Genomic DNA, 20,810 nt, shown 5'->3' on the forward strand with positions numbered 1-20,810 from the left:
TCCACTAGCCTGCGTGCTCACTTCTGTGTCCACAGGCCCCAGTGTGGTGGCCGGCACACAGCAAATGTTTCCCAAATCAAAGTCAGAGCCTAGAAATCCAAGCACACCAGGCCTCATCCCCTTGCCCTTCCCTGACAGCCAGAAGGACTTACCCACACAATCACAGGTGGGGAACTCGGCCTGGGCTCTCTTGGCGGGTGTGTCCAGCAGACTCTTGGTGGGTGTGTCCAGGTACTTAAGAGGCGACTCCAGGAAGCCACTGAGGGTGGGTGTGAGTGGGTTCTCGGCCTTGGTGGGTGTGGCCTCCTGGCCTCCCTCCTCTGAATGGAAGCAGGTGGTTGAGAGCACAGTCACAGCCCCTGAAGATTCGATCTTGATTTGCTTGGGAGAGCGGGTAGCAAAAGGGCTCTCGGGGGCTGGGAGACAAGTTGGCTGGTTCTCAGGGTCCTGAATGGGCACAGACGGAGGGCCAGGAAGCCCAAAGCTATCCCCAAATTCAGCCTCAAACTGCCGGATGAGCTCTTCCAGCTTGTCATCAGCAGGGGGAAGAGGGCCAGTGGAGCCTGGCTGCAGGGCTGCCACGGGGCTGGGAGACCTCATTTCCTGAGTAGGGGCCAGCAGGCTGTCCCCGGAGGGACTAGGTGCAAATAGCGCAAGAGAAGGTTCTGGGAGCAGGGGGACGACAGAGCCCTGTGAGGTGGGGACGGGGGCAGGTGGGCGAGCCTGCACGTCCTCAGAGGCTGGGGGCCTCAGCCCTTCCAGGACGATCTGCCGCAGAGGCGGGAAGAGGGGCTGCGCTTCTCGTGGCCTGGACTTCTTGATGTGAACGGGCTTCCGGACACCGGGCTTGATCCCAGGGCCAGCTCTGTCGGCTCCCACAGGACCTCCAGGTAGTGCCAGGGGCTTCTTCTTCTTCTCCTTGGGTGGTCTGTCGGAAGGCCGAGGGGCAGGTGAGCTGGGTGGCGCCCACCAGCCAGGAGCAGGAAGCTCCGAGGGCGGCGGGCGGGAGGCGTCGTGGGCCTGTTCCAGGAAGAGACTGCGCTTATGGTGGAGGTGCTGCTGCAGGGCCGTCTGGGCCTTCTGGTGGGTGTCGGGCTCCGAGGACGGTGTGGGCGCCTCCCTCTGGAGAACCGGGGACGGGGAGGACGAGGGCACCTCGACCTTGACCTTGGGCTTGGTGGGCAGGGCCTCGGGCCGCTTAAATACTGACTGGATGTAATCGCTGGCACTGCCCAACAACTGCTCCAGTTCAGCCATGGGGTCAGGGCTTGGGCGAGGCATGGGCCACGAGCTCTGGGGAGTTGCCGGTGGCGTGTCGGTACCCCAGGCTTCAGGAAACTCTGTTCTCGGAGTTGCCGCAGGGAAGGCAGGGCCGTCAGGAACAAAGGATGGGTGCTCTTCAGGAGGGACCACAGGCCATGAGGGAGCCCGGAGGTAGGACTGGGGAGATCTGAAAGGGGCAGGAGGGGACAAGGCCTCGGGAAGGGGACAAGAAGCCTGGGAGGTGGCGTGAGAAGGTTGGGGGAGCGCAGAGGAGAGCTGTGTGAGGGCCTCAATGGCAATGGCAGTCTGCAGGCTGATGTTCTTCTCCTTGGCGATGCTCAGGGCGCTCTGGGACAGGGGCAGGCCCTCCAGAGGAGGCATCTGGGGGACCTCAGAGTTGAGGAGTGGCCCGGTGACTGGCGCCGGGAGGCCAGCGTCACCAGAAGGCAGAGTCCCTGGGAGCCTAGGCCGCTCCTCCCCTCCCTCCACAACCACAGACTTGATCTTCCCCTCCAGCCACTCGAGGTAGTCAGGGCACTCTGGGCCATCGCAGTTGCAGTTGGGTGGTTTCATGCCATGCCGAGCGAGGGCCAGGGCCGTCTGCAGTGTGTCAAGGTCTTCACTGCTGGCAGAGCAGCTCTCGGGCCCTGACCTGGGTCCCCTGCTGTTGTTCCCAGCCTCACGACTCATCTCACGGTTGAAGGTTTCATAGAGCCGGGTGCTAAGGGCTCCATAAGAGGACACAGCTTCGGCCACAGCCGAAAAGGCCACCAGATCGTGGGCATCTTCCAGGCGAGCGGTGTGAGCTGGTCCTGGGGCCGTGTCCCAGTCGGGCTTCTGGTCTGCTTGCCAAGGACTCCCGGCGCCCAGCAGACTGGGTCCAGCAGGTTCTCTAGCACCATTGACTGGCGCCCCTGAGGCGCTTAGCTGCCGTGAGTCCCCATGGTACACTGGCCCTGAGTCCATCTGACCTGGAACAGGTCCATCAACTGGGCTGAGCTCTGAGCCTGTCTGAAGAGAGAGAGAGGGGAGGAGGAAGAAGAGGAAAAAAGATGAGCCACGATACATGAAACACACTGTCCTGTGCCACGCCAGTGAGAGGCACACCTAGCCCTGCTCTCCCTGTCTCTGACAGAGCCTGAGCCTCAGCGGGTCGCCCCACACCTCCTCTCCCAGCGGGCTGCACCATAGAAGCAGATCTCTAAGAGAGCCTAACGTGGACGTCTGAATGCTGCTCAGATCCTCGCTGGGTCTCATACTGATCACACCGATGAGAGGCCCCTGAAACCAAGCATCTGTTGAGGACACACGTAAAGGTCTTCAACGACGACCAAAGTGACGCCAGAACCTTTGCCTTCTGCCAGGAGGAGGAGAAAGCTAACTAAGCAGCCACGCGGCAACACGCCAGCAGGGCCAAGTGTGTGTGATGGGCAGGGGACGAGTACCTCTGACTAACAAATTCAGTCTGCACAAGGGCTCAGCACGGCTTCTCGTGGGAAGGAATCCACGGTTCTTTTCTTGGCCTATTACTGTCCTCACTCGAGCCCAGGCTGAGCGCAGGTGGCAGACAGGACGACCTTCCTAGCTCAGCCCCAGGCCTGAGGAAGCTCTGATCATCCCATACAGCCCGTGTTTAGCCCCACACCGAGCCATTCATGCCTATGAAAAGCGAGTTCTTACTGGGAAGAAGATCCAAGCTGCTTCCCAATCCCCAGAACCACCATTATTCTGCTGATGTCCACCCGAAGGACACCGAAGGAGGAGAACACAAGAGGAAGTGGGCTGGGGCTCCAGCCCAACAAGTTAAAGGTAAGGCAAAGAGGCAGAAGCGAGTGTGCATGAATTCATCCCACTGAAAGGGAAAGCTCTTCCTTACAGCAGAATGTGAATAAAACATAGAAAAGGCTAGAAAAGGATATAGAAACTCATCAGTGGAGGCTACGAATAGCAGATGAAGGCTTGGCGAAACATCTGTCTAAAAATGACTTAGTTACAACAGCAACTTAGAAATCAGGCAGACACCACTTTTGCCAAATGATCAAAGTTATCACCATACTGGGACAAACCAACATCCTGTGCCTCTTGATACACTAATTGAGGAGACGGATATAATACACAGACCTGCAACCAGAACATATAAGCTAAACTCAATCATGCGAAAACATCAGATGAATTGAGACTAAAGGGCAGGCTAGAAAGCATCTGGGTTGTTCTCTCCAAAAAGTTTCAAAGACAAGAAAAGCAAACACCTCTCCCAGCTGATGTGAGACTAACAGACAGGACAGCAAAATGCACGGTCACGGACTGGGGAAAAACAGCTATGAAGTACATGACTGAGACAACGGATGAAATTTGAATATGGATGTGGATAAGAACATATCACAGTAATCTCTGTGTTCCTGACATGATGATTATTCTATGATTGTATAAAAGAATGTCCTTGTCCTTAGAACACATACACACTGAAGTATTTAGGGACAAACGGTATCTCCAACTTAATCTCAAATGGCTCAGAAAAAATCCATGCATGTATTAAAATATCACACACAGACAAAATGATAAAGCAAATAAGGCAAAATGTGAACAATTTGGGTACATGGGAGTCCCAGGTATTCTTCTTTAATCTTTTCTGTAAGTTTTAAAATTCTATCAAAATAAAAAGTTAAACAAATTAGTCCCTCAGGTAGAACATAAAGTATATTGAGCAGACGTTAAGTGATACGAGTCCTTAGATGGTCAAGCAGAGGCATCATGGGCTCCAAAGCAGTGCTGGGAAGCTAGGACTGGGACAGCTCACTCTGGGAGGTGAGCAGAAAGAAGACCCAGCCTAATGGTTCCCACCTCATTCTCATCACTTGCCCAATTCTGGCCACAAAGGCCCTTCCTGCTTTTCTAATATGCTTTTCTGAGCTTTGCACATGCAGCTCTAATCCCCAGCCTCTCTGGGGTCTCTGGCTTCTTCTTCCAGCATCAGCTCGGTGTCACCTCCTCTTTGACCTGGCTGGCGACTGACCCGTGCTCCCTTCCTGTGGCTCCCACGGTAACTTCCACATGCTTCTGTCAGCACTTACCACACACCAAGTAGCTGCCTCCCCCCACCAGATGGTAGTTCCTTCAAGCCAAGAGCCAAATCTTAATAACTTCTGTGTCTCCCGCCTAGTCCCCCATATACGCCCACAGGCCATGGAATACATCAGCCTCTCCCTGACCCTGGTGGAAGACAGTCTTTCAGAACTAGGAACTAGGAACCAATACCTTTCCTCTAGAGATGGGGCTGAACACCCTGTTCTCCCCTCCTTCCTACTTTAAACCCTACACTCATGTGGCTGCAAAGGGTACAGAATTTGAAGTGGTCAAATTTTACATGTTTACCTATAAAAGACAGAAGAAGTATGTACAACCAAGAAGAAACATGAGAGATTAGCATGGATTTACAGAAACAGTGGCAGGAAGACTAACGTATGAGCAGAGGCTTCTCCAAAATAGTCAAAACAACTAAAAGGATTTTAAAAAGTTACTCTAGGTGTGTGAATAAGAAGAACAAGGAAGAGTTAGGCCCACCCTCGTGCCTATGAATTCCCAGGGAAGGAAAATACTCTTTGGACCGACAAGAAAAGGAAGACTAGATATAGGTAAGAGTAAAGTGAAGCAAAGATAGGTGGGAGACTTTAAGAACCTCTAAATTTCAGTTTTCCCAGCCAAGGGAGCCCACTGACACACTCTTGACACCTGCCAGTGATCCTAGAAGAAACTTGTCATCAGGAGAAGGTGCCAACAGGTGAGCAAAGAGCAAGCCTCATCCCCAACTTGCAGTACACTGGGTGAGATCAGTCCAGGTCAGAGTCCTGAGTGGGTAACTGAAGGGACATCAAGGAGTCAGGTTTAAGAACAGCTATCAACCCATCTATACCCAAGAAATCAGTGCCTTATTTTATGTGGTCACTGGACCAGGAGATGAGGAGGTCACAGGTCACAAATGCAAGGGCTGCAGGCCAAATCTGCCACGGATGTTTTGTTTGGTTTTTGTTTGGGAAAAAAAAAATCTAATTTCACAAGAAGCTCAGATATTCTGGGAAGACCCACACTCCTGTCTGGCAACTTTGTCTACAACTGAGCACAGACTACTTCTCCAGCTCACGCCCAGCCGCATTATTCACATTGCCTCCTTTAAACCAAGGCCACGAGTCAGGGATTATTTATTAACTGCTCAAATTAATTAGCACTTCATTCATCTGTGTTATTTGCCAGGGCCCTGGGTTTGCGAATCAGGCTGCAGACATCCAAGTTCCACGAGGTTGGCTGTGATCCCTCTGAGGGCCAGCTTCGGGAAATGATGGGCTGGATGGGCTGGCTCACTAACAGCTGAATAACCACACCCAGAGTACAAGTCGGGGCTGCGGGGGCCGGGGTGGGGGGGTGGTGCGGTGTCTTCAGTGGTCTGCCACACGGCTCTGTCCTCAGAACTGCCCTGGCCAACATATTTATTAATAATGATAGTGAAGGCACACTTATTAAATAGACAAGTGACAGGACCAGGCCAAAAGGTCATCAGGCAGGAGAGAAAAAGATCTAACAGGGTAAACAAGGTCCTGAAACACATCTGTGCAAGTCAAAGATGGAAGCAGCACACAGCAGGAGCGCACGTGAAAACATCTTAGTAATCAGGAGGGGGAAAGGCTTACTGATTCCGCATACTCAGTGTGATGTGGTTTGACAACTTCAACAGGTCTTACTACTCAAGGTTTCTCCAAACTTCTTCACTATTGATGCAACCGACAGTAAGAAACACATTTTACACTGTGATCCATTAGATTCTTGTATACATATGATAAGTTTACAAACCAGGGTTTAGCCTTACTAGATACACAAATCCCTCCCTCCCTCTTCCTTGCAGGTTGATTTCACAGTCCACTAGCCTATCTGCAGGTGGACACACACATGGGACCTGCCTGGAACAGGACCTACAGCACAGAGAGCAACAGCCCAGCTGTGCCTGGGCAGTGAGGGGGCACAGAGGAAGAGCAAGCAGAACAGTTCAAAACCACACGAGAAACAGGTCCCTTCTGGTTCTGAAGACGACGAACTCAAGAAGATCTTTAAACATCTGAGGGCCTATCATTTGGGAACAAAATTTAACTCGTTTCGAGTGGCCCTAAGAGGTGGAATCAGAAAATGGGGAAAGCTTGAGAAAGGCAGCTTCGGCTCAATTTAGGAAAAAGTTTTAATACTTCAATAAAAAATGCACCGAATCCTGTCCTCCGAACAAGCAAGGGGGTATTGAAAAGGAAACCAAGCTGTTACTTGACGATTACTAGCAAGACGCAGGACAATATGGGAGGAGGATGGAGGCCCTTTCAAAGTCCCAGCTAGACATGCCCTAACCCTAAAGCCCTCCACACTTTCTCCCTCATTTCTCATTCCCCTCTGGGCTGTGGCAAGCACTGCTCTGAGGATGCTCCTTAAAGTTTGGCCTCCAGCTGCTTCCAGCCCCTGGAACATGCTACAGGCCCACTGAGAGCAGCCTCTCTCAAAAGGACCAAACTCCCTGTCCCACCTCCAAAAGCTCTGTCTCCAACCCCTATTCTCGCAAGTGGTCCCAACCCAGACATCACCCATGTTCTTCCAATGTGCCCAGCCACCAGGTCCGCACAATTCTAAACACAAATGTCTCTCTACTCTATCTCCTTCCTCCCCTCCTAGTTGGGGTCTTGCATGTACACACGTTTTAACTGTCCAACTTGAGAGTAGCTCCCTAGTCCCCGCCGCTGCCCCCCATCTTTTCTCTACAATCTGCTGTTGCTCATACCCCTCCATCAAGACTCTTCCTCACACACCACCCTTGCTCAACCTTCAGAATTCAAGTGTGCCATCTGTATGCACCCAGTGCTTCACAGGGGGGAGCAGATTTTATTCTCCAAAGATGGCCATCACAAGCCCTCCACCCACACACACTTCTCCCATGGAGAAGTGGGGTCTCTTTCCCTCCCAGTGAAATGGGGTGAGCCTCTGATAGTGGTGGAAGCCCCATTGTCATGGTTTTCAAATCTGTCATAAAAGACAATGCAGCTTCCTCCTGGTTCTCCCGGACACCCACGCTTGGCACCCGCTACCAGGCTGTGAGGAGACGCAGCCTGTCTGGAAAGGCCACATGAAGGTGTTCTGGACTTTTCTGGCTGAGGTTCCAGCCAAGAGTGGGCATCAACGTGCCAAGTCAGTGAGTGAAGGAGTCCTGCAAGAATTCCAGCCTTGTATTGAGTTACCTCTAGCTTTTGAGACCTCCCAGCTGAGGCCCCAACGTCAAAGAGCAGAGACCAGCTACCTACCCATGCTGTTACCTTCCTGACTTCCAGGTCCAAGACTCCATGAGCATAATATTAATAAAACGATTCCTGCTTCATGCCACTTAATTCTGGGGTGGTTTCTTACCCTACAATGGACTGAACTATATATTTCAGGAACATCAAGAAGTTTATAAGGCAAAAGGCAGGAGACAGGCCCACAAATAAACAAATGCCCTTGAGAGCACTGGTGCCACGAGAACAGTCTCTCCAGGGCCTGGGGCACGGGAGCCACTTCTCTCTGGGAAGGCAGACGTGTCTATCAAGAAAGGTTTCCTCTTGAAGAGACCTTTGGGCTGAGACTCAGAAGATGGGCAGGTATTTTCAAGGAGGGGCAGGAGGAAGATGGAGGGACTCTCTGTGCAAAGGCACAGAACCATGAGAAGGCCTGGCAGGTGAGCAGCTGGGCACATCCTGAGCGTGAGGCATAGGGAGGGCACACATCATGGACACACAGGAGCAGATTTACATTTGGGGAGGGGCATTCAGATGATCCCACAGAGCACTGACTGCAGACAGAGTTGAAGGCTGGTGACCCAAAGGCCAGTTAGGAGACACGCTGCTGTCCAGATCAGGGATGATGAGGGCCTGAACTAAGGCAACGGCAGAGAGATGGGAATGAAGTGTGATTATGGAAGCAAGTGATTAGATAAAGGCTGAGACAAGGAACAGAATCAACCCCTCGTGATAAAGTCTTCCTGGACCGGTCCTGCCCACCACAGGTCGGAGCCAGATCGTACACACGGCCACCTGCTGTTGCAGATCTTTTTCTAAGAGAGGGGGACCAATTACCCCATAAAAACTCCAAGGGGACACAGCTTCCATGACAGCTTCAAAATCTGACAGAGTGCTAAGTATGTGTTCACAAAGTCAGCTGCTGCTTCCTTCCTCCCAAGACCTGGCTGGTGCAAGCCTCTTCAGCCTCGACTCGGAGGCGGCCTGCGGGGTCTCCGGGCACTCTGGGACCCTCCTCTGTTACAACACCTGTCACAGTGCACACACACAGAGGTCTGCAAAGCCGCCAAAGCCATTGGCTCCTGAACAGCCTGGCCCGCCCCTCCATCTGCTTCCACGGCGGGGGACCCGAAGGTCTTGGTGCTGCCCTTCCCAGAGCCACCTTCCAAGTGCAGAACACAGGCCTGCCCTCACGGGGACCCACACACCTAGTCTAACCAGGTCTCTTCTCTGCTTTCACTAGAAAAACTCTGGCCCATCCCACTTGGCCTGGATAGGCCAGGGGTATGTGCTCCCCTCACCAGGCGGTGGGCAGCAGGGCGTTGTTACTGAAAGACAGGCAGAATAAATGCCCTTCTCAGAGCAAAGCGACCTAACCCGTCACCTGCTTCAGGAAGGGCTGGCATGTGTGTATAGCATCGTCACCTGCAGTTGCCACTCTCATCTGCAGAAGACTCCAGGGGCCCAGGAAACCCGGTCAGAATTCGGCCCTGTGCCCTGCTTGCTCAGGACTCCCGAGGCCCAATGCCCCTCCTCCTCTACAGCCTTCGCTTTTCTCCCTCCCTCAGATGTCCCTCAGACGTCAGGCATCCAACAACAGCCTGACCCCCAACCCCACCACAGGGGCTCCAGAGCCCCCCGGATACCAGGCAAGGCTGCAGAACCATGCAACGCCACCCCCAGACATCTCTTTTTATCCGTAACACAATGAAAGGTGTGGAAATGGCATCAGGTTTTCCAAGGCTTTCCTGACACTCAGAATATCAACACGTGAAAGCAGATCAGCAATCCTCCATTAAAAGGAAATGGAAGGAAGGCTGGAAGATAAAAACTATTACTGTGAGAGATCAAAGTCCTCACTGGCTATCTTTCTCAGGGCCTCTGGGAAAGGAGACATTAGAAGAGCCAAGAGTCCCGGGGGCTGTCGTGTCGCCCAGCAGTTATACACCATGTTGGAAGAAACATGTCCGAGAAGGCGTTTTGAGCCAGGATGGACAAGCCTGTAGGCAGGTTCCACAAAGGCCAGCAAGTCCTAACCCCGCACTTTCCCAGATGCCTACACTACCAACTCAGCTCCTCCACTCTTCCGGCAGCTATTCGACAGCTGCTTTCTAGCTGCATCCTTTGCCCCAGTTCTAGGGTTCAGCAGCCACCTCCAAGCAAAACCAATTCTTTCCTTCCTTCCCCCATATGGACGGCCCACTCCCTCGAGTACCACAGGGGTTGCACTCATGGCATGTTCTGTCTAGAGTTGATCGGCTGGTCACCTCTCTAGAGAATTCTCCCCTCCTGGGATCTATTGATGACACACATTTATAAGTAGGGAAAGAGACTTCCAGGGAAACCCTTCCAGAGGACGTACACATTTGCCTCTTTTTGTAGGAGTGAATGGTGTGTGTATGTGGGTACACTGGCTAACCCAGTCCCTTGACTTCATGCTCCACATCCAAGTTCTCTTTGTAGACAGCAAATCTCAGAGGGTTATACCTAACTTCCAGAAACTCACTGGACAGTGTAAAAATGAGTGTCCCTCTGCGAGGTGCTGGGAGGTACTGTTTCTTGTGGTTACTATGTACATACCAATAATATAGTTTAAAGTCTAACTTTTTTCCTACTATGAAATGAACAGATACAGCAAATCTCTCAATGGTTGGGGTGATGCTCAGAGAAGAAGCTGAAACAAGGCCTAATCCCTTGAGGTCATCGTATCTGGCAGAAGCACGGGACCTTGATTGTTCATGCCTCCTGATCGAATAGTAATTACTGTGGTTTGGGGGAAGAAAGGAAAAGAAGAGGAGTGACTAGAAGTCTCTGTGTAATAATGATGGAATATTCTTATGACAGGCCGAGTACCATGCTCATCACTGCACACTCATTAACCTCCTCCAATCATCATAAACTCCTAGAAGGTAGCGGCTTGCCTGCACAGATGAGGGCATGGTACCACACGGCAACCCAAAAGAGCACAGACGTTTTTAACAACTCTTAAACTCTAATATAGAAGAGGAAAGGGCAGAAGCAGTGACAGATTTTCTCTTTTCAGGCTCTAAAACCACTGCAGATGGTGACTGCAGCCATGAAATTAAAAGACGATTGCTTTTTAAAAGGAAAGCTATGACAAACCTAGACAGTGTATTAAAAAGCAAAGACATCACTTGGCTGACAAAGGTCCATGTAGTCAAGGCTATGGTCTTTCCAGCAGTCACGTACGGATACGAAAAATGGACCATAAAGAAGGCAGAGTGCTGAAGAATTGATGCTTTCGAACTGTGGTTTTGGAGAAGACTCTTGAGAGTCTCTTAGACAGCAAGATCTAACCAGTTAATCCTTAAGGAAATCAACCCTGAATACGCATTAGAAGGACTGATGAAAAAGCTGAAGCTCCAATACTTTTTGGCCACCTGATGCGAAGAACTGACTCACTGGAAAAGATCCTGATGCTAGTAAAGATTGAGGGCAGAAAGAGAAGGGGGCAACAGAGGACAAGATGGTTGGACGGCATCACTGATTCAATGGACAAGAGTTTGAGCAGACTTGGGAAATGGTGAGGGATCGGGAGGCCTGGTGTGCTGCAGTCCATGGGGTCACAAAGAATCGGACACAACTTAGTGGCTGAATAACAACAACAAACTCACTTAAGGGTTTCCCAGGTGGTTCCATGGTAAAGAATCTACCTGTAAATGCAGGAGACTCGGCTTCAATCCCTAGGTCAGGAAGATCCCCTGGAGGAGGAAATAGCAACCCACTCCAGTATTCTTGCCTGGAGAATCCCATGGACAGAGGAGCCTGGCAGGCTACAGTCCACGAGGTCGCAGAGTCGGACAGGACTGAGTGACTCAGCATGAGCACTAGCAAACTCACATTAAGGAAATGCAAACAAAATGAATAAAACAACAGAAGAAATGCTTAAATTACATGTTTTAAATTTTAAAATTGCAAAGATTTTCCCGGAAGCATTAATAGTAAAAACTTACAAATAACGTAAGTGCCCCAACAATAAGGGAATGATTTTTAAATGTTTCTTTTTATGAAGCGAATGGGGAATGAACATAAGTAAAAAATATCCAACTTCAGTAGTAAACAGAAATATAAGACTGCTGTGAGAGTCTATTTTATAACCAGGTTGAAGAATTTAAGAACAAGAATATTCAGTTAAAATCTTACCCCCACTGCTTACTAGTTGTGTGGTCTTGAATACATTAATTAACCTCTCCGTTTCTCATTTTTTCATCTGGGCTTCCCTGATAGCTCAGTTCACCTGCAACACAGGAGACCCCAGTTCGATTCCTAAGTCGGGAAGATCCAATGGAGAAGGGATAGGCTACCCACTCCAGTATTCCTGGGCTTCCCTGGTGGCTCAGCTGGTAAAGAATCCGCCTGCAATGTGGGAGACTTGGGTTTGATCCCTGGGTTGGGAAGATTCCCTGGAAAAGAGAAAGGCTATCCACTCCAGTATTCTGGCCTGGAGAATTCCATGGACTCTACAGTCCACTGGGTCACAGTCAGATATGACTGAGCCACTTTCACTTCACTTCACTTCACTCTGTCTACCTGAGGTTAAAAGTTGACCTCCCTATGCCTGGATTAATAACAGTACCTAACTTCACAGGGTGGTCACCTGAAACTAACATATGAAGAACACTTACAACAGCACCAGGTACATAGTAAACACTGGTGCTAAGTCGCTTCAGTTGTGTCCGACTCTGTGTGACCCCACAAACAGAGGCCCACCAGGCTCTGCCATCCCTGGGATTCTCCAGGCAAGAACACTGGAGTGGGTTGCCATTTCCTTCTCCAATGCATGAGAGTGAAAAGTGAAAGTGAAGTCGCTCAGTCGTGTGCAACTCTTAGCGACCCCATGGACTGCAGCCCACCAGGCTCCTCTGTCCATGGGATTTTCCAGGCAAGAGTACTGGAGTGGGGTGCCATTGCCTTCTCCGAGTAAGCACTAGGAAAGGGTATTTTAGTTTGATACCAAGTGCTGAGATTTAGCAGGAACTTTTTTCTTATGATCCACTGTTAGAGGGCAAAACAACCATTTTGGAAAGGTCTGTGGTACCATCTATTAATGTTAAATAAACATGCACGTACCCTATGATTCTATACTCTACTCCTAGAGAAACACTGCACATGTGCCTCAGGAAATGTGTACACAAATGTTCACAGCAGCATTACTTGTAATTATGGTAATAGTCTAAGGGCTCACCAACCACAGAATGGACAATGGAATATTACACAGCAGTGCAAATGAATGAATCACAGGAACATGAATGAATCTCAGAGACTACACTGAGTAAGGTAAAAAAAAAAAAAAGCAAGCCTCGAAAGACTATATATAGTCTATCAACTCTAAAAAGCTTGAAGAAAAAAAGGATATGTAAATGTATTGTGTAAGAATACAAACATATATAATCAGAACTTTTTTAAAAAGCAAGGGAATGATAAACACAAAAGTCAAGGTAGTGGTTGCCTCTGGAGGTGAAGCGGGGGAGGATCGGGAAAATACCCAGGTAGTCTCAGTGATGTTAGCAACATCCTAGCTCTTAATGCAGGTAGGGAGTTTACATGCGTTTGTTATTATGCTTTATATGTTTAACATATACAAAACACTGAGTGTGTTTCAAATAATACATGAGAAAAACTAACATATAATATTCCATCAGCAGATATGCCTACTTAAAATGATAAAGAATAAAAACATATTATTAATAAAACCACTGGGAAATGTCTTCAATGAAAAAATGAAACTGAAGAATGTACTTATAAATGGATGCTTTCTGAGGGTTTTTAATGACAGGGGACGTGTTTACACTATTTGAAGTGGAAAAAAATTGGATTGGAATTACTGCTCAATTTAAGAATCCAATTCTATTAACAGTGCACAACTGTGCACACACAAAACAGCAAAGGGAAATCTGCAGGAATGCAAACAGTGCTCATCGCTGGGCAGGAGAGAATGGGTACATTCTCTTGTTCACAGGCTCCAGAATTTATTATAGGTGTTATATTTTTATTGGGAGGGGGGGAAGCTTAAGAATAGAGTAGCTACAAAAACCTGAAACTCTGCATAAACTATGCAGACATCTAAACAAGCACTAGAGGGGAGTCTCAGGGAGAGGAATTCGTGGGTGCGTTTTCTTCTTGCTATTTCTGTTGCTACACACACACACACACACGCGGCCCTCTGGGAGGGAGACTGGGTCTGGCTGAGGCAAGGTGCCAAGCCTGAGATTCCCCACCCATCAGAAATCCTCTGTAAGTCGCTGTGCCCAGTACAGCCCTACCACGCTGACCCCGCGGCAGCTCGCTCCTCCCCCATGACGACGACCGTGGCAGGGGCTGGATGGAGCCAGCTTTGCCGGTTCTCCAGACGGAAGCCCCTGCCTCAAGCGGCGGCCAGCCGAGGCCAGCGGGAGGAAATGGAGCCGACCACATCTGAGGCCTGGCGAAAGGAGTAACAGCTGCCTCGGAGGCCGCCAGCACACAAGAACCAGGTCAGGACGCCGAGGCGGCTCCTCAGCCAGACAGCGAGAGAGCGCGCCTTCGCTGACACACACCACACACACACACACACACCTCGCACACCCCACACACAGCGCCCCAGCCGCCGGGGCTATGGCCCAAGCCACGCAGTGCACGTCCCACAGCCAGAAAAGCCCCCACGAGTCCCCAGCCAGGCTAGGCAAGCCACAGCTCCACCCACCCAGCTGCTCATACGCAGTTCTCACCACCCACCTCCTACCCCCAAAGTCTAAAAAGCGAAGGAAATGAGAAACTTTGCCAACATCACAGTCCATTGACAGAGAGCCAATCCTTAACTAGTAGCCCCATGCACTCTCCCTAAAAGTGTCCCAAACCCCACAAAACATAATGACAGTTCCAGCGTGTCAAAAGGACCAGCACTAGAGGACAATGACGACGAGAGCAGCTAATAATAGTTCTGAGTGCTAGGTGCTAGCCTCTGGATTAAAAAAGCACTTTCCCTGGTGTCTCAGATGGTAAAGAATCCACCTGCAATGCGGGAGACCCAGGTTCCAACCCTGGGTTGGGAAGATCCTCTGGAAAAAGGAATGGCTACCCACTCCATTATTCTTGCCTGGAGAATTCCATAAACAGAGGAGCCTGGTGGGCTACAAATCTATGGGGTTGCAAAGAGTCAGACACAACTGAGCAATAACAATTACTCAGTAACACTTACTTATTTCATGTTTAAACACAACTTTTTGAAGTCTTCCAACAACCCAACCCCCATTTTAGCGGGTGAGCAATGGAGGCACGTGCTCTGAAGCCTCGAAATTGGTGACTGGCAAAGCCCAAATCTAACATCAGGATGATACTGGATGCCCATGGCCTCCTAACCACCAGGGTACTAGTCTTTTGGAGAAGGCATGCCCACATTTGCAGAAGAGTCTAATAACTATGGATTTCAGCCTCCTACTTGAACCCCTGTTGAGTGAGTTTGCCCTCACCCATTCCTTTCTCAAAGACTTGAGAGGATTTCCAAGTTTGTTTGTTTTTTTAATTCAAAAAAAGAATTCTTAAGCCACCACTCAAAAACCTATAGGAAAAGTAACTTTTGGCAGAGGAGCCTGGTGGAGGCCAGTCCTAAGACAGACTTCACACAGCGGGTTAGGAAATGGAAAAGGGGGGAACTGGGGAGTACAAACAAGTTAATATTCTAAAGCCCTGGGTGTGTGTGGGGGGGCGGGGGGGAGGCTGGGAATCACACAGCACATCTCAGTGCAAAGTCTCATTCTCTGCAGTCACTGCAGGTCTGTTAGCCCAGATAACTGAAAGATGCAGTAATCTGGGGTCCTGTACACATTTATCTCAAAGTCCTGTCTTCATTGTTGGAAAAAAGGGCAATAGAAACCTCAGCCCCCCTGTTATCCATTTTCTCCTCCATGAGGTTAGGGGTGACAGGGAAGTCAGCAGGAGTCCTCCCACCGCTCTGTGGCAGACCTCCACCTCCCACCCCCATACCTCCCTCTCTAGATTTTTGTGACGTTGCTGGATTCCGGTCCTCCTTCACTCCCTCCACAGAGGTGCTCCCTGCCCTCCTGGAAACCTCACCTACACCCAAGGCTGCACTGCTCAGCCTGCACCAATAACCTAAGAGCATTCTTTCTCCTGGACTGTTCCTCAAGCTCCCGGCCTGCTCTCCAACCAGCACATGTTTCCACCTCGGTACAACTTAACTCCAGCACATTCAAAACCTAACTCAGCACCTGTTCCCTTTTTCCAGCAACTCTTCCTCTGAACATTCCTTTACTACAATTCGTGTAAAGAGTCACTATCTTAGGGATCCTGGCTCAAACCTTTGATGTCCAGTCACCTTTGATGTCCTCCTCTTGATGCTTCCATATGCAATCAGACCGTAGTCCTGTCAACTGCTCCTCTTGACAGTATTTCAGATCTGCCTTCTTTCACAATTCTCTCCTTACTTCTCTCTCACAGGGACAAACACAGGAGGCTCCTTGACCGGACAACCCACCTCTGCTTTTGCCCAAGCACACTAGCTTCAGAATCATGTTCAATCCACTAAGCCTCAAACCCACATCCCCCAACTCCCAGGCTAGGGTGGCTCTCTAATTCACTACTTCAGTCTTCTCTCTTGACATAAACGACAGAAATAAATGAATAGGTAAGCAAATAGATAGATAAATGTATCGAGGGCAATAAAGAACTTTCCATCTTGTCATGCTGCTTCAAGGAACTTAGCTTTATAAATATGAACTTCAAAAAATATATTCTATATATTAGTGAAAACTGCAAACTCAAGATAAGGATAACAGTTTAGTAAATTATGATATAACTCAGTGGAATATTACAGTCATTAAAACCCATAAATTATGAACACCAAGGAAATATACTGGGTAAAGTGGGAAATGAATACCATACTGAATGAACTATGTAAAACCATGCAAGTGATAAAAGAGGGAAAGTAAGAGTTTTTTAAGTGAAAACAGCTGTAGTAGCCCCAAAGAATTATGAAATGTCACCTGTGGATACTATCAACACATTTTAACAATCATACTTTTCATATATCAATATATATAATTAAGTATTCATTTACCTATCCCTTCAACAAATATATACAGAGCGTTTACTATCTGAGCGTCAGTTTCAGGCACTGGGCATACAGCAGTGAACTGAGCAGTCCCAGCCTCATGGACAGACTTTATAGATGTTGGATCTGTCCTGGGCCCCATTCAAAGGTAAGTTCCTTGAGAGCAGACAGGTACCACTATCTCTACAATGTGTATCGCAGCATAAACCTGTTAGGTACTCTGTGACTCTGAGTATGTGATGAAAGCATTAAGAACTGATATTAACTATAAGTTTATCTCTGAGTGAAGCTGCCCTTTGTGTAATTACTGAGAATATCAAAGGCATGCGTGCTAAGTCACTTCAGTCATCTCCAACTCTTTGTGAACCCATGGACCGTAGCCCATCAGGCTCCTCTGTCCATGGGTTTCTCCCAGGAAACATACTGGAGTGGGTAGCCATTCCCTTCATCCAGGGGATCTTCCTGACCTAGGGATCAAACCTGGTCTCCTACACTGTAGGCAAATTCTTACTGTCTGAGCCGCCAGGGAAGCCCTTGGGATGGTAGAAATGTTCTTAGATAGTGTTGATAGCTGCACAACTCTCTGAATATACTAAAACCACTGAATTGTACACTTTAAATGGAGAAATTATATGTTATACAAATTACATCTCAATAAATTCAAATTTAATTTTAAAAAACCTTTAGAGAAAATCTTCATTTCTATCTCCCTAAGAAGCTGGAGAAAGAAATGGCAACCCACTGCAATAATCTTGCCTGGGAAATCCCACGGACTGAGGAGCCTGGCAGGCTAGAGTCCATGCAGTCGCAAGAGTCAGACATGACTTCGTGACTAAACAACAACAAGAAGTTTTAAAAAAACGGAACACTTGTTCCAGGAGGGGAGGGCTGAGCTGCTGAGCCCAGCCCAAAGGCAGAAGGAAAGGATGGAGGAACAACAGGAGTCTCATTTAAAAACTCTTCTCAGTAACTCCTTCACACGAGCGTTTATCACGCCTCTTAGTTCCTCATTGGGTTGCGAGTGAAAGTGATAATAACGTGGCCCTTAGCTCAGGGAAAGTGGTGATCAAGATGGGGAGACCATCTTCCACTCCACTGCCAAGTATTGAAGGGACGGATCCCTGAGGAGAGCAGGGCTGTAACTTCTGAGAGGAGATGCAAGCAAGATTGTGTGGCCATGAGTTCTGGGTTGAGGAAGAAAGACATGAACTCTGAAAGTGCGTACACCAAGGTCCCCAAAACGAAGAATCATGGACATAAATCCTGCTGAACAGTTGAACATATTCACAGACATGAAATGTAGGATGGTTCAAAAGGTCCCTATTATTTAAAGGGGGGCAGGGAGAAGTTTGCAAGAGATTCAGTAAAATTATAACAAGTGAGACAAAGAATATGTATTAAGCAATAAGCATGGCCTTGAAAAGCTAAACTTTGTTGAAAAAATGAATCATGTTTTTAATACCCATTATACAAGAGGGTGCTGCCACTGCAAGATAACCTTACTCTCAACTATCTGTTCCATACAAACGACCACTCCAGAACCCCCACAGAAGGACCTGGGGCAGGTGGGCAGGTGGCCTGCTAGCTCTGCTCCAGCCTTGGGACATAACCGGGGCTCCCACTTCTGACTGTCTGGGTGCTACCACAACATTGCCAAGGGGGGTTAATCCCACATTCCCAGCTGAGGCTTCACTCCTCAGAAGATGGCCACACCCTGCCCAAGGCTGAGATACTTGCTCTTCAACCCTGTTCTCAAAAGGGAGTGGCAGTGGCTGAACCAGTTTTTCTGTTTGTTTAAAATTAGAAGTATATTTTTATTTGGCTTCAGCTATCAGAGTGTTTTAGTATGAATTACTCATTTTTTCCTACTTGACTCGGAGGCTGGAGAAATACACATACACATATACACACACACACACACACACACACACACACATATAAATAACTTTCTATGGATTTGCTCCGTAACTATGGAAAAACCGCGAACAAACTTTTTGATCAACCAGTACTTTCCAGGTATGTTCTAAGAGTTTTACGTTTTTCATCCTTACAAGAGAAAACTGAAGCATACGAAGTTAAGTAACTAACTTGCCCTGAGGTAATGCTGGCTGGACCAGTTTTAAAGGCTCTCTCTTTCACCACCTCTGGCAGTGATCCCTGGCCAACACCAAACCATCTAGGGAAGGGGAGGGAGGGGTGCTATGGGCAGAAAGTGCAGACAGAGGGGCAGAGGGAAATGCAGAAGAAGGCTGTTCCCTGGAGAACTGGGCCCTGCCCCACCTCTCTGCCTGGGGACTTGGCAAATGAGAAAGAAGTGTTCACCTGAGCTGGATGGTGTGTGTGACCAGGCGAGCATGTGAGCAGAGGGACCAGACTCCCAGCCCTCAGCTCTTCCAAGGCGGTTTGGCTGTTAAGTTTTAGACAAATCGTTTTATCTATTTGGGCCTCAAATTTCTCACCTGCTTTAAAAAAATGTCAGGAAAAACTGAGAATCCGTTCCAGATACAAAGAGTCTAAAAAGACCTGGCCAATGAATATGCATGATCTGGGCTATCTCTCCCCGCAAGATAAATTGTGACAACTGGCAAAATTCGAATAAGGTCGGACAGATCAGTGTTACTAGTGTTCACAAGGTCTGTAGATTAAGTCTGTATTGGTGTTGTGTCTGTTAATTTCCTGATTTTGATCATTGCACTGTGGTTATTTATGTGATTTTAGAAAATCCACATTCAGTATTTAGAAGAAAGAGGTGTCACATTTGCTACTTACTTTCAAAAAATTATAAAGACACAGAAAAGGAATATGGCAAATGTAGCAAAATGTTAACATTTGGGCATCTGAGTGAAAAGAATTCTTTGCACTATTCTTGCAACTTTACTGAAATTGTGCCAAAATCAAAATATTTTTTAAAAGAGTTATGTTACTAGAAGATCTCTAAAACTCTTCCAGTTTCTGTGAAAAGGTAACATTACCCATGTTTTACAGACAAGGAACAGGAAACGGTAAGTATGGCTCCTTGGTAGCAGAAGAAGGGCTTTAGAACTCAGGGTGTCTGACTCAAGTCCTTGCTCCCCACCAGAGCCCAAGCTCTCCCAGCCACTGAAGGACAGTGAGCCCCAGACATCACCCTGGGTACCGGATGAGAACGGCAGGGCAGAAGTCCAGGAAAGAAGAGGATACTTAGGCAGTTTCAGCCTGGCTGTCAGGAGATTTAGAGAGTCTCACAATGTAGACCACTGCCCTCCCCACCATCTAGACCCTCTCCTTCCCCACATACAAAGCACACCCCAAAGGGCTAGCCTGAAGCTTTAGCAACACGTATAACACACACACAAGCACCAACAGAACACAGAGGCCACCCCAGAGCACAGAATCACAGCCCCCCTGCTTGCCAAACTAGAGAAAGCCCTTGCACATCAATGAAGACCCAACACAAAAAAAGAGCGGCAAGAGTTTTGTTTTTTGTTTTTTAAGGTGAATTATACCAATGAAAACAATAATTATTAACAGAAAAAAATGTATGCTTCTATAATACCTTTGTTAAGTCAGAAGAAAACAAAGATTTCAATCCAAGAAGCTAGAAAATAAACACTAAATAAAAGGCAGGAAAGAGAAATTGGTAAAGATAACGACAAAAACAGTTGATCAGAAAACAAAAAGTAGTGGTATCTATAAATGAATCTAAGAGATGGGAAACCAAAAGGCCAATAAAATAAGCAAACTTCTGGCAAGATTGATCATTTTTAACAGAAAACATAAAAATTTACATTAGAAATGTAAAAAGAATATAACCAAAATGAGTGATTAAGAATTGCTTTACTAAAAACTTGGAAAACATGGATGAAAGGATGATTTTCAAGACATGGAAATATTGAAAATACTAATCATGAAACAGGCTGCCCTGGAGGCTCAGATGGTAAAGAATCCGCCTGCAATGTGGGAGACCTGGGCTTGATCCCTGGGTTGGGAAGATCCTCTGGAGGAGGGCACGGTAACCCACTCCAGTATTCTTGCCTGGAGAATTCCCATGGACAGAAGAGCCTGGCGGGCTACAGTCCATGGGGTCGCAAAGAGCTGGACACGACTGAGCAACACAGCACAGCAATCACGAAACAAGTAGAAATTTGTCAGAGAGCTACCCTTGAAAAAAGGTACCAGGCCCACTAGTTGTTTATTACATTATT

At 48.2% G+C, this 20,810-nt stretch overlaps 1 protein-coding gene across 3 annotated transcripts in view; it reads right to left on the minus strand.

Moving 5' to 3' along the window:
- Positions 1 to 20,810, minus strand: part of TET3 (tet methylcytosine dioxygenase 3) — a 110,710-nt gene that overhangs the window by 55,615 nt on the left and 34,285 nt on the right. For all 3 annotated transcript variants that reach the window (XM_040223847.1, XM_040223849.1, XM_040223850.1), the window contains one exon: positions 153 to 2,274. In XM_040223847.1, the coding sequence (XP_040079781.1) occupies positions 153 to 2,274 (2,122 nt within the window). The remainder of the gene's footprint in view (positions 1 to 152; positions 2,275 to 20,810) is intronic.

This window comes from Oryx dammah, unplaced genomic scaffold (genome assembly GCF_014754425.2).
Source record: "Oryx dammah isolate SB20612 unplaced genomic scaffold, SCBI_Odam_1.1 HiC_scaffold_25, whole genome shotgun sequence".
In the NCBI taxonomy this organism is placed as follows: domain Eukaryota; kingdom Metazoa; phylum Chordata; class Mammalia; order Artiodactyla; family Bovidae; genus Oryx; species Oryx dammah.